Genomic DNA, 12,984 nt, shown 5'->3' on the forward strand with positions numbered 1-12,984 from the left:
AAAAAAAAAAAAAAAAAAAAAAAAGCCAGACCCGATAACAACCGATAAATACCGTGAACACAGCATGCAGTCCGACAGAGAGAGGAGGAGAAAATGAGAAGATGGACGGCGCGTGCTGCTGCTACTTACCGGGCCCGCGAGGAGGAGGAGGAGGCGGAGGAGGAGGAGGAGGAGGTGGAGGAAGAAGGTGATGAGGAGAAGACGAAAAGGGAAGAGAAGAGGAAGAAGAAGACCGTCTGGGAATTAGCCCGCCACGGATCATGGCTGGCGGGGAAGGAGACAGAGAGAGAGAGAGAGAGAGAGAGGAGGGGTGGGGGGGAGACAAGAGCACCGGGAGGGATTTGTCGGTCTGTCGGTACCGAGGAGAGGAGAAGGAGGAGGAGGAGAGGGAGGGGTGGTGGCGGGGGGTAACGGATAATGGGGGGCGGATGGATAATCACCTGGGTTTGGCACGAGCGAGAGCGAGGAAGAGAGAGGAAGAGAGAGAGAGAGAGGGAGAGAGAGAGAGAGAGAGAGAGAGAGGCGTTAAATTAGCCAGGTCGAGGCGAGGAGGAAGCGGCTCTGTGGAGACCCTGCAGGGGCGGGAAAAAAAGAAAAAAACACCACCATGGGAAGAAAGGAGAAAGAGGAGGGGGAGGAGGAGGAGGAGGAGGGGGTGATGAATAATGGCGGAGGTTATGAACGGATACGTGCGTCGTTCTCGCGACAGACTGAAGGGAGAGGGGAGGAGGGGGGTGTTGGCAGGGGGGTACACGTTGATGTTGGGTAACGGGAGAGGGGAGGGTGTGTGTGTGTGTGTGTGTGTGAGTGAGAGTGTGTGTGTCGGCTCGTGCCCTCCGCCTTGTCTCCTGCTGTTGGCGGCGCCTGTGGCGGCGTGCCGCGCGCGTGGTGTGAACGGTCTGATTGGCGTCGAGGCGAGGTGAGGGGAAACCAGGAGGCGAGAGACAGAGCAGATGATTGGCTGCCTGCCGGTAACAGCGAGAGAGAGAGAGAGAGAGAGAGAGAGAGAGGGTGAGAGACTACAGGAAGACATTAGGACAGAGCAGAGTGAGAAAATTCAATTAAATTTTTATTTATATATCCAATTCATAACAGAAGTTTATCTCACTGCACTTTTCATACAGAGCAGGTCCAGACCGCACTCTGTGATATTTACCAATGATTCCCACCGTGAGCAAGCACTTACAGGAAAATAACTTTTTTAAGAGGCAGAACCTGGACTCTCGGCCGGGGGCAGGAGGAAGGAGGACGCTCAACGCAAGTAACAGTATTGGCAGCGGTAATTAATAATACAAATATCAATAAAGTGTGCCTGTTCAGAGAGACTAATACAGGAGAAATATGATCTGATGATATGAAAAAGACTAAATTTAGTATTTACTAGTTTATTTAATAACAATGTTGTATATTAATATTTAACAACATGTCTTACGACTTTGTGCTCCTGTGATTTTACCTACTTTTAAACTATTTAAATAAACGTCATTTTAAGATTATTAACATTTAACTTTCTCATTCCTGTTGGTTTATAGAGCTTTGCACACCCTGTACTGCCAGTGGTAGACAGTAATTAAGTACATTTACTCAAGTTATGCGTATTCTCTTCACTTTCTACTACATCTCAGAGGGAAATATTGTTCTTCTTACTCTACATTTATCTGCTCCGTACTTGAATAGCACCTTTCTAGTCTTTTCGACCACTCAAAGCGCTTTTATACTACACACATTCATACACTGAGCCTAAGTGCTCAAACGGAAACTAGCATTCACACTCATTAACACACTGGCGGAACAGCCGCCAGGGGCAAATCGGTGTTCATTATCTTGCCCAAGGACACTTCGACACGCAACCAGGGGGAACCAGGGATTGAACCGCTGACCTACCGATTAACGGCCAACCCGCTCTACCTCCTGAGCCACAGCCACCCCATCTGACACCTTTAGTTACTTGTTACTTTACAAATGAAGATTTCTTTTCATTATTTTAATGAATTTAAAATAATTTTGAGGTTTGGACAGACAAAACAAGCTTTGTGAAGTTTGAATATTTCAAAGTGTTTACAATCGATTAATGGAGAAAATAATCATTAATTGCCGTCTGAGTAAAAAATAGTTCTCAACCTCAACTAACTACATTAATGCATCAGAATAATATGAAGAAGATGCTTCATTGTCACATCCATGTTGCAAAATTCATTCTCTGCATTTAACCAATACCTCAAGTGAGTAGCCGCTGGGACGACCGGGGTTTGAACCCCCCTACCTTCTTGCTGTGAGGCCACACTGCTATCCACTGGACCAAAGCTGGGGAACAGACTACTGTGCCACCCATACATATAGTAATATATAGTAAGTATTAAGTATTAATATATACAGTATCTCACAAAAGTGAGTACACCCCTCACATTTTTGTAAATATTTGATTATATATTTTCATGTGACAACACTGAAGAATGTAAAGTAGTGAGTGTGCAGCTTGTAGAACAGTGTAAATTTGCTTTCCCCTCAAAATAACACATCACACAAGCCAGCACTGCTTTAACCCTCTTGGGCGTGGAGTTCACCAGAGCTTCACAGGTTGGAGTCCTCTTCCAGTCCTCCATGACGACATCACGGAGCTGGTGGATGTCACGCCCTCCTCCACCTTCCGTTTGAGGAAGCCCCACAGATGCTCAATAGGGTTTAGGTCTGGAGATATGCTTGGCCATCACCTTTACCCTCAGCTTCTTTATCCATCCGCAAGTTTTAACCGAATTTCCAAGAAAATAATGAAAAACACGACTTCCTACTTGATTCCATCCACTGCTGCTGTGTGAACACGAGCTCATTGGCGGTTGGTTCTCAATCTTTTTCACATCAAGGACCCCTAAACTGACACAAATTAAACCACGGACCCCCATCTGATGTGAGTTTTGCTGTTAGATGTTTGATTATAAAAAGTGTATGAAACCAGTGAACAACAGAGTCACACATGTTGTCTTTGTGTTACTGTATGGATGGAACTATAGTAAAAATAAATGATTTCCCTTTTTCCTGGGGAGCCACTTTAAGGACCCCTGGGGGTCCCTGGACGCCACTTTGGGAACCACTGTATTAAAGCATTACAGAAGAAGAGGACACGACGGGATGCCGTTATAAAAAGGGCTTTAGTCAAAGCCAAAACTACGTGGAAATCCTCACACATAAACAACAAAATAGACTGATCCCCGAGTGTCTCAAAATTATATCTACATCCGTTGGAAAGTACAACATTTATGACCAATCCCCAGTGGAAAGTATCAGTCCAGCGACAGGCAAGTCACATGATGTTTAACACGTGGTAACCGTTGTGAAAAAGTGAGTCAGGTTTAGGCAAAAGATGGTGGTTTGGGTTCAAATAAGTACATTACGTAAATCCTGTCATCTACCTTTAAACATGTTAACTTTAACTTTCTATCACACGGGCCTTAAACCTCAGTATCCCGAGTTAAAGTCCTGAGTTTACTCATCCCTCCACCCCACCACCTCCTTACACGGACTGTGTCGCTCTTTATACTACGTCTCCTGCCTCGACCTATATGGCCGACGGGCTGGGAAATCAGACATTTCTGTTTCATGTGTTAATGTGAGGTGAAGGTTACAGCCTCCTCACCGCTTCACTCTACATCACCGCTTCATGTACGTCAGCAGTTATTCACTTTTTACAGATCCTTTGGCTTTTCCACTCAACATCTTTGGAGTTTATGGGATTAGTCTGTGATTAATACAGATGCTCAAATGTGTTTCTGCATTTTACTCTTCTGTTTTATTTGCACTGCTGTAACAGAATGAGCACCTGTTGTCGCTTTTATCGGCCGCTTAAAATGCTTTAAGTCAAGTGATTTTTAGTTTATCAAGTTTAAGTAAGACAAGGAACCCCTGTCCTTCCAGCCTGTATTCATGCTGCAGACAAACAGGACACAAGACTTACTCACAGAGCACCTTTTGATTAAGTCCTGATGTATAAGTTAGCTTCCTATTTTTAAATAAAACAATTTATGTAGTGCTTATAAACTATTTTATTCATTATTGTGGTCTGTTGTGGTTACTTGCTTCCTCATCTGTTCACATTGTCATTGCGTGTAAATAATTTATTTTATGGCCAGTTAGGCAACATTACTACGGCTGAATAATAGCAATAATAAGTGTTTGTTATGTAAATCAGTCACCGTGTGCTCCGCCACGCTGTCTGTCAGGTACATGTTTACAGTCGTCCCTGAAGCCCTCTCAGGGAGGAGGTCCACTATCTTTACACTGCAGACTGTCCATCACAGCGGCCCGGCAAAGAGACCAGAACATCAATCACCTGTGCAGGCGTGTTGTCACGTGGGGGGGGACTCTGTCTCTCTGCGGTGGGAAGCAGCAGGTGGACCTACATCAGCTCCCTGCACGAAACCACATCAGATAAATGTCCAGAATATCACTTTGTAAATTAATTTTCTGTAATTGTTTGGTGAGTTGGGAGTTTTATCATTTTATATTCTTGTTTTAGGACGGCCAGGTTCTGTCTGGGCCTCGGTTCCTGAGTTGAAATGTTCCCTTCGGGGGCAATAAAGCCCACGAGGAAGAAGAAAACCACATGTAGCCTGTAGTATAGATCATGTCCAACGCTGTAGCATTAAAACAAATAGATAGATAGATAGATAGATACATAGATACATAGATAAATAGATAGCAGTGCCCAGTACTATTCTGTATTATTAGCTACCTCTATATGTATTTCTACTATTGCCAACAGACATTGTGTTTCTAATATGTATAGTACCTTGTTTGGGGCAAGACACACCCCCTCCAGTCGGGTGAGAGGCCCCAAGGCCCACCTTGCCCCTTTATGGTTGATCGTTTATAAGTTAGATGTTATTTAGACGCTGGACAGCCCCTTATCAGAAAGTCTGAGATAAAACTCTGAGGTAATAAGCGTACATGCTCACATAGCGCTTGTCTTACCGCATACTTCTGCTAATGAAGTTCCCAGCAACTTCACTTTTTAAGTCTGAGAAATAAATGATAGGCTTTAACCAGCTGCGTGTAGTTTATTTCATGCGTAATTTGTACATATTAAAGTGATATAACCCTGTTTGTCTACCTGTGAAACCCCAGTAGTTAGCAGGGGAAAAGTCTTTTTCATAAAAAAAAATACATTTGATTAATTAGAAATTAATTTGTAAACTGTATTTATTTTACTTTATAATATGTTGCCCTAAGCACAGCCATCTTCCAGATACAACCCCCCACTAAAATGTTATTTTATGTATCAGCAGAGCTTCGGGGAGGGGAGGGCGTCTTACCCCAAACAACCCCTAGCTCAAAATCTGTTCTGGAGTACTTCAGTCAACAAAACACTTATTAAAAGTGAAGTACATCCAGCAGCTGAGGCCTCTGCTCGCTCTCTGTTTCTTCTTGAATCATACAATGATTACAGCTCGTCCTCTGCTGGAGGACGGAGGGAAGTGCACAGGTGCTGTTCTTATTATGATCACCTGACACGAGTTTGTTTCCCGTTTTCTTTCTCTCTTGAATTTGCAGCGGCTGCAAAGCAAAGCCGAGGTAAGCTGCTGCGTTTCACCAATGCTGCTGTTTCACAGTCCTCCAGGCTTCTTCAACACCGAGCGGAAACTCAAAGGCTGCAGGTACGTCTGCTCCCCGGTTAGCTGCTAGCTGTTAGCTTCCTCCGCAGCTACAACATACGGGCACCTGAGCGCGGTTGAACGCTGCTACAGACTCGGGGAAGAAGCTGCTGCTGCTGCTGAAAATGATGGAGCACGATATTATAACAAAAATGACGCCTAATCCTAAAGTACTGGCTTACAGTGACGATAACTAGCTAACTAACTACCTTAGTATATGAGAGCCTAAAAGAAATAATGCAACTTTTGGTTGTTGAGACAGTTGAGCCCAAACACACGACAGAGGGAAATAAACTTAAACACCTAATTAGCAGGCAGCTCGCAGTAATGTCGACTTAATCATCGTGTAACTTATGTGAAGTTAGCCAACGTTAGCTAACGTTTAGGGTTAGCCAGTTCAACCGTCGCGCCGGTTACTGGCGGTTTAAAGGGAACTAACGTTAACGGTTAAATAACGGAAAAGACCCGCAAATCAGAGCAGCTCGTCTCATATATATTTATATCCTTGTATATTCAGTAAAACCGGTAATATTATTCGCTGCTAAACCATTTGAATATAATCTGACTTTAGTAACGTATAAAATTAACGCGCACATTTATTAGTATGACCGCAACGTCTTGCTTATCTCTAAAACATCAGGGTGACGCAGGGTGGTCGTACAAGCGTTGGTGGTATAGTGGTTAGCATAGCTGCCTTCCAAGCAGTTGACCCGGGTTCGATTCCCGGCCAACGCAGTCGTCTTTTGCAGTTCATTTCAATCTTTATTGTCCCTGGAGGGGAAATTCATTTTAGAAGAGCTAAAAAAACAACAATCTAACAGAAACATACGTGAGACATGAGACCATAGGTGTCATTTACACTGGGGACGCTGGGGACATGTCCCCACCACTTTTTAAAAACAATTTGTTCGCAGTTAAATAACAAATGAAAATGCCATAATACACACACACATACACACACACACAAACGTTTACGGTTTTATCTATTTATTTTATTTTAAGTTTTAATATATATTTTTTTAACACACACACGTTTACGGTTTTATTTATTTACTTTTATATTTTTAATTATATTTATTGTATTATATTTAATATTTATTTTTACATCATTTTTATATTTTATATATTTTTTATTGTTATTATTTTACTTTTTATTAACACACACAAACACAACTTTTATTGTTTTATTTATTTACATTTATATTTTTTAATTATATTGTATTATTTATTTTTATCATATTTATGTTTTATATATTTTTTATTGTTATTATTTTACTTTTTATTAAAACACAATCACAACTTTTACTGTTTTATTTACTTATTTTATTAAATGTATGAAATTAAATGTTCTGTAATTTATTTGTAGCTTTGGCAATATTGTTGTTACACATTCATGCCAATAAAGCTGATTTGAATTTGAAAATATTAAAATGCCTTTAAAAAGCTTTATTTGCACATTAAGAAAACATGCAATGCAATTAAAATACAGGAGAAACAAATGTGCTTTGTCCCAACAGAAAAAATAAATGACCCAAAAACGGGAACTTTAATAACTTCTTGACACAGTTTCTTTTTGCCCAAGTTTTCCGTTCTCTCCCTGTGAACATAACAAAAGAGGAGGGAAGACTAAATAATGCCTACATAGATGTTGCCTCAGCAGGGATTATATAACATGAAAAAAGTATATCTGAAGAAACAGATCTGAAGAACTGCACTGACCTAGATTCTGTTTGATTTATATATTTTGAAATGAGTTGAATTTTGTTTCCTTTTACATAAAAAAAAAAACATTTCCACCATAAATTGGTGCAGAAACTTTCACCAGAATGCAGGAAAATAAGTGTTTAATGATCTAAATTTCCAGGGGGAGCTCTCCACAGACCCACCGCTTATATATCTTGGCAGTGAGGATATCTTTTTAAAACACTGTCTTGTTCTCGTGAAACTAATATCGCATATCGGGATGTCTCACAAGCTAAGTGTTTCTTCACACCCATAATCTGAGCCCCGATGTCCCTACCACTTCTCAACACAAAGTCACACCCTTGCATGAGACAAAAAAAACCAGCCCCTGCAGCGTACAACATCTATAAACAGCAGTTAAAATGGTATTAGCACAAGCGGCTCAAACCCAGGGCAGATTTAGGGCATTAATTGTCCTCGGTGCAAAGTAAATTTTCAGGCTGTTGGTTTTTTCCCTGGGGAACCTGTATCTTCGCCCAGAGGGGAGAAGAACATAGAGGTGGCTATGAAAGGCTATGAAATAATTAATAATTGAGTTACAACCAACCGTTGTCTTTGAAGAATTTGTTTAACAGAAGAGAATAAACTAAAGTAGTACTAAATCACAAATCAGCTGGCCCAGAGCAAAGGGCTGCATGATCGCTCGCACAGTCTGGGTTTCCATGTTTTGGGGAACAAAAAATCCTCTGCCAGCCTTGACTGGTCCCAGCCAACACAGGAGAGGAACAGAAAACAACTCCACATCCCTGACCTAAACACTACACATTAAAAGGAACAGGTTAAAGATTAAAACAATGTATAAGACATAATAATAATAGAGAAATAGCTTATAAGTACTTGCATAAAAGATTATAAGCCGTCACAGTTTGCAGTCCATAATTGTTTAACTAAATATTTCTGTTTTCAGATAAACTTTAGGATCTGGGAAATTTTTATGACTGTTTTCACTATTTTGTACCATTTTACAGACTGAATGATTCATTGGGGCCCTGCGCTCTGCAAACCACTGCAGCACAGCTTCATTTCCCAGTGCAGCAGAAATTAACACTTATAAACAAAACAAAACAGTTGTTGGTAAACATGGGAATAGTAACATTAACAAAACAAATATTCTGCCTGAAGAGACTTTGGAAACATGTACAAAATGTATCTGTGCCTGCCTTTTCCTGCAGCTCCTGAATGACTCGGCCGTGAGCTCTCTGTGTGTGTGTGTGTGTGTGTGTGTGTGTGTGTGTGTGTGTGTGTGTGTGTGTGTGTGTGTGTGTGTGTGTGTGTGTGTAGACATGGGGAGGCATTTCCACAGCGAGGTCGACATTAACAGTCCATGGCATCAGGTGCTGGCCGCCTTCTGGCAGCGCTACCCTAACCCATACAGGTAACACACGTTTGTACCCTCACTGACAGAGAGCGTCCCCGTGTCCCGTGGTGGTTCTGTCCTGACCCCCCGTTCTTAGCTGGAAAACATTCCTCCTCCACCCTTTGCACCCTGCAGTTCTAGGTTTATCTGTGAAAGTATCACTGAGAATAATGTTAGGGTCAGATTCAAACTGAGACATCCCACAAATATTATTTATTTACACACACACACACACACTGTGGCTCTCTGTATAATCTGTATGTTTTTGTGTATCAGCGCCCACGTCCTCACAGAGGACGTCCTGTACCGCGAGGTCACCCCCAGCAACCACCTGTTATCACGGCGACTGCTGACCAAGACAAACCGGCTGCCGGGCTGGGCGGAGCGTGTGTTCCCCGCTCACTTGGCCCGGGCCGTCTACGTGTTGGAGGACTCCATCGTGGACCCGCAGACGCACACGTTCACCACCAAGACCTGGAACCTGAACCACAACACGCTGATGGTCAGTTTACTTTAACGGTTAACTAACGGAAATCACCCGCAAATCAGAGCCGCTCACGTCATTTTTCCATGTTAGACCAGTAACATTAGCCGCTGACTGAATCTGACTTTAGTAACGTATAAAAGTAACGCATGCGTTTATCAATATGGCCTTTACACCTCGCTGTTATCTGTAAAGCATCAGGGCAACAGAGCGGGTCGTACAAGCGTTGGTGGTATAGTGGTTAGCATAGCTGCCTTCCAAGCAGTTGACCCGGGTTCGATTCCCGGCCAACGCAGTCATTTCTTGCAATTTATCTCAATCTTTGGACTTCACTCCCCATTCATTTCTACGAGGAACAGGGTTTAAAATACTCACTGCTGGTTCAGTTTGATCACGAGGCTCTCCGACCTCCAGCCAGGCGGTGGGACTGACCTCATTCAGGAAATGTTGATTGTTTATATTCTTGTTCATGTGACTGCGTGGCCACGTAATGGAAGGAGGGACGCTGCGTGGCTTTATAGAGGGCGGTGATAGTAGACATCCATTCGTGGTGCCTTCACTGACATTACAGGCTGCTGTGTTTGACAAAGTCAGCGTACGCTCCCCTCTGAGGAACAAGGCACTTGCTTGTGTACACTGGCAGTTTTGAAAGCTAACCAATTAAAGATCGAATGTTAAATTTGTTCCCACATTCGAGCTGTAGTTTGACAGTGTGTGCTGGCTCTCTCTCTCAGACGGTGGTGGAGCGCTGTGTGTTTGAGGAGGACGGCAGTCGGCCATCTTGGACCAAACTCAGGAGGGAGGCCTGGATCCTTTCGGCCGTCTGCGGCCTGGCCCGGCCCATACAGGTGCGCGCACGCACACACGTTTCTCTCTTCCTGTCTAAAGCCAAATATCAAATATGGACGCTTGGTCAAGACCCTTTGGCGTCACTTTTTAACACCCTGTGTTAAAAGGTTTTGGATGCATAGGTCTCCGTAGTCAAGTTGGCAACAATAAATAAGCAACTTTCAAAATTAAAGTATAAGTTAATGCTGTGAAATGGTTACGTAACCTACGTCACAAATAAAAACCTGGGGAGAAGCTAATGTTGACTTTATCTCCAGATCTCCTTCATGCGAGTCCGGTTTCTGACCCAACGTCCACCCTTACCACCTCCTTACTCTGACTTTTCTGTTAAATATCCGTTTAAATATGACGCTACAGGGCTCCCCAGTGCGTCACAAACTGACGCCAACGGGTCTTGACCACGCGTCCATATGTGACGACTTGGGAGTAAGAACGACATAAAGACATAAATGCTGTCTGAATGGGGTTTAACTCTCTCCGTCTCTCTCTGGCAGGAGTTTGGTCTCGCCCGGTTTAAGAGTAACCAAGTCAAAGCCATGAAGGGGCTGGAGTTCGCGCTGTCCAAGATACAGAGTAAGAGTACTAGACTTGTGAGGACTGTCTGTGACATGCGTTCTCTAGTCGCCACTGAAATAAACACTGATCCTCACAGAGGAAGCAGTAAACACACACTGAATAACAAAAAGGTAAACGTAGCTGTTGTCTTCCATAAACTGCAGCTGAGGCCACCCCTCATCTCCATGGCGACCAGGGTGAGTCATCAGAGAAGCACAAGCCCCCGCCACCACCACCAACACAAGCCACGCCCACCTCTTCCCAGAAGCCCAAGCAGTTCGTCTGAACTTCCTCTGCCGTAACAGTAGAAAACCTGCACCTATTGATCGGACTAGTCGATACAGAGGGGGCGGGGCGTCACGTCACCCTCAGCCGTGATTGGTCGGAAGCGACCAGTAGAGAACAGCTTTTAAATGTGACTGAAGCGGAGCGGAAACTAATTGATGTTAGCTGCTGTCAGTTGTCGTCTCCTGAAATACAATCGTTCCCAGAATTCCTTGGAACTGGTTTAAACTGTCTTAGTAAAAAAAACGTTTTTATTTTTTTATTTATTAACTGTGGTTTTTATTCCTTTTCAAGATGATTCTGTTGTATTTATTTACTTTGGGGGGTTAGTTCATGTGGAGTCAAAGTCTCACACCAGAGGTTTTGTTATTTGAGTGTGACCTTTGTAAGCAGTATTGTTATAATATTATTATTATTGTTATTCTGTTGAAGATCTCCTTAGACTTGTATTTTTTACATTTAATTTTTTACTTTGTTATTTTATTTTATAATATGTTTTAAATAATTTTAGTCATTCCACTAATATTTTCTTTGTCATTTAGCAGATGTGTCACTGGAAAGTCTTTCTTGCTGAATTTGTCAGATCAGAGCTGTTTAGTCTTAGATTGTTGTACAGATGCATGTTTCATGTGAACATTTCCTTCAGTCAGGAACCTGTTACCAGATTAGCTAAACAGGGTTTTCCTCAGCTCCTGATATTAAACTTTCAAGTTGTAATCCTTAAGATTTCTGTCCTTGTTTATTTGGCAGTGCGGTACGCAACATTCACTGCCACTGGAGCGCCAGCATCTCAGACCAAAACAAGTGGGCGCTACGACAGCTCACCAGACTCCATTGAGAAAAGCATTAATTTAACCTCACTGATCTTTGGACGACACACTTCATTCAAACTGGACAGAAACAAAGTTTGTCTTTTCACTCTTTCAGCAATCACCAACTCTGGTTTAGTTGAAATTAATCCTTAATTCACCAAAATATATACAGAACATATTTTGTATTAGTAAAGTTATGTGAGAAACTCTATGTTAACGCTTATGATTGGTCATAATAGTGATCACCATCTATAAAGAGGCTTTTTGTGGCTGTTTCTCTCGCTTACGGTCATACCACCCTGAACACGCCTGAAGGTTGAAGCAGGAAGCGGCAGAGCGGTAATAGTGTGCCTTGAATCAAAACGTTTTTCATCATATATATTATCCAACGGAGGTTAAAATCAAGGGCAACTGGACTTGGTTGAAGATACTGGAAGACGTTTCGTCCCTCATCCAAAGGACTTCTTCAGTTCTGACTGACTGGCAGGGAAACTCAGCGGTAATAGTGTGCCTTGAATCAAAACGTTTTTCTTCATATATATTAGTTTTTTCGTCATTTTGGTGATAGATTTCGTTTGGAAAAAAGTTTGTGTTTATTATAAGCCTCAATCCCCCGACAGCTTTGCTGTTTGGGGGAAGTTTTTTTATCGGTCGGACATCATGGCAACAAACAACGGAACGGAAAGACTGCTGAGTAAGGACACGGACAGGCGGAATATGGGAGAAAAGGAAAGTGTGGAGAACGATAGACAACCCGTGATTGACAGTAGACAGAGCAACGAGACGGATGAAGGCCAAGGAGCAAACGAAGAACGAAATCTGAACAGAGTGGCGTACGAGAGAAGTACGGAAGAGACTTGACGATTGAGGTGGAGGGAACGGCAAGAGTTTCAATGATGGAAGTTTTGAAGGAGGTGAAGAAGAAGTGCGGAGAAGTGATCGGCTGCAGAGTGAGAGGTGAGAGGACGTATGAAGTCACAATGAAGGACGAGGAGGGGAAGACGAAGCTGATGAATGGTCTTCGCGTGAAAGGAGCGCTTGTGCATGCCAGGGACATAATCAGCACCGATATGGTGGTGTCCTTCATTAACCTGCCGGTGTACATGGAAGATGATAAGATTGTATCACGACTGAATGAGTGGGGAGTGAGGCAGATGTCGCCAATCAAGAGGCGCATGTGGCCGGGGACGGAGATCGCTGACGGAACAAGGTTTTTAAAGGTGCGCTTCACTGAGGAGGTGCGCTCACTCCCGT

At 42.9% G+C, this 12,984-nt stretch overlaps 2 protein-coding genes and 2 non-coding genes across 14 annotated transcripts in view; 3 read left to right on the forward strand and 1 right to left on the reverse strand.

The window, feature by feature from the left end:
• Positions 1–6,314, reverse strand: part of LOC123980903 (CXXC-type zinc finger protein 5-like) — a 16,760-nt gene extending 10,446 nt beyond the window's left edge. Inside the window, exons 1-3 of one of the 9 annotated variants that reach the window (XR_006827590.1) lie at positions 6,240–6,314; positions 5,499–5,761; positions 4,188–4,403 (exon numbers count right to left, since the gene is read on the reverse strand). The gene's annotated coding sequence lies outside the window, so the exon portion shown is untranslated. The other 8 variants (XR_006827589.1, XR_006827588.1, XR_006827585.1 and 5 more) reach the window with 8 other exon arrangements.
• On the forward strand, positions 5,393–11,642 carry LOC123980908 (PRELI domain-containing protein 1, mitochondrial-like). 3 transcript variants are annotated; one of them, XM_046065503.1, is made up of 6 exons: positions 5,393–5,648; positions 8,561–8,763; positions 9,022–9,247; positions 9,964–10,077; positions 10,573–10,651; positions 10,798–11,642. In XM_046065503.1, the coding sequence occupies exons 2-6, from the start codon at positions 8,672–8,674 to the stop codon at positions 10,917–10,919; spliced, it is 633 nt and encodes a 210-aa protein (XP_045921459.1). In that variant the 5' UTR covers positions 5,393–5,648; positions 8,561–8,671; the 3' UTR covers positions 10,920–11,642. The 3 variants fall into 3 exon arrangements, with proteins under 3 accessions (XP_045921459.1, XP_045921462.1, XP_045921461.1); XM_046065506.1 differs by having other exon boundaries at positions 8,670–8,763; XM_046065505.1 differs by having other exon boundaries at positions 5,416–5,476; positions 8,670–8,763.
• On the forward strand, positions 6,309–6,380 carry trnag-ucc. Its single transcript has one exon. It is a non-coding gene; the product is annotated as a tRNA-Gly (tRNA).
• trnag-ucc lies at positions 9,453–9,524 on the forward strand. The gene has a single exon. It is a non-coding gene; the product is annotated as a tRNA-Gly (tRNA).
• Positions 11,643–12,984: the final 1,342 nt, after the last annotated feature.

The sequence above is a fragment of the Micropterus dolomieu genome, linkage group LG12 (genome assembly GCF_021292245.1).
Source record: "Micropterus dolomieu isolate WLL.071019.BEF.003 ecotype Adirondacks linkage group LG12, ASM2129224v1, whole genome shotgun sequence".
Taxonomy (NCBI): Eukaryota; Metazoa; Chordata; class Actinopteri; order Centrarchiformes; family Centrarchidae; genus Micropterus; species Micropterus dolomieu.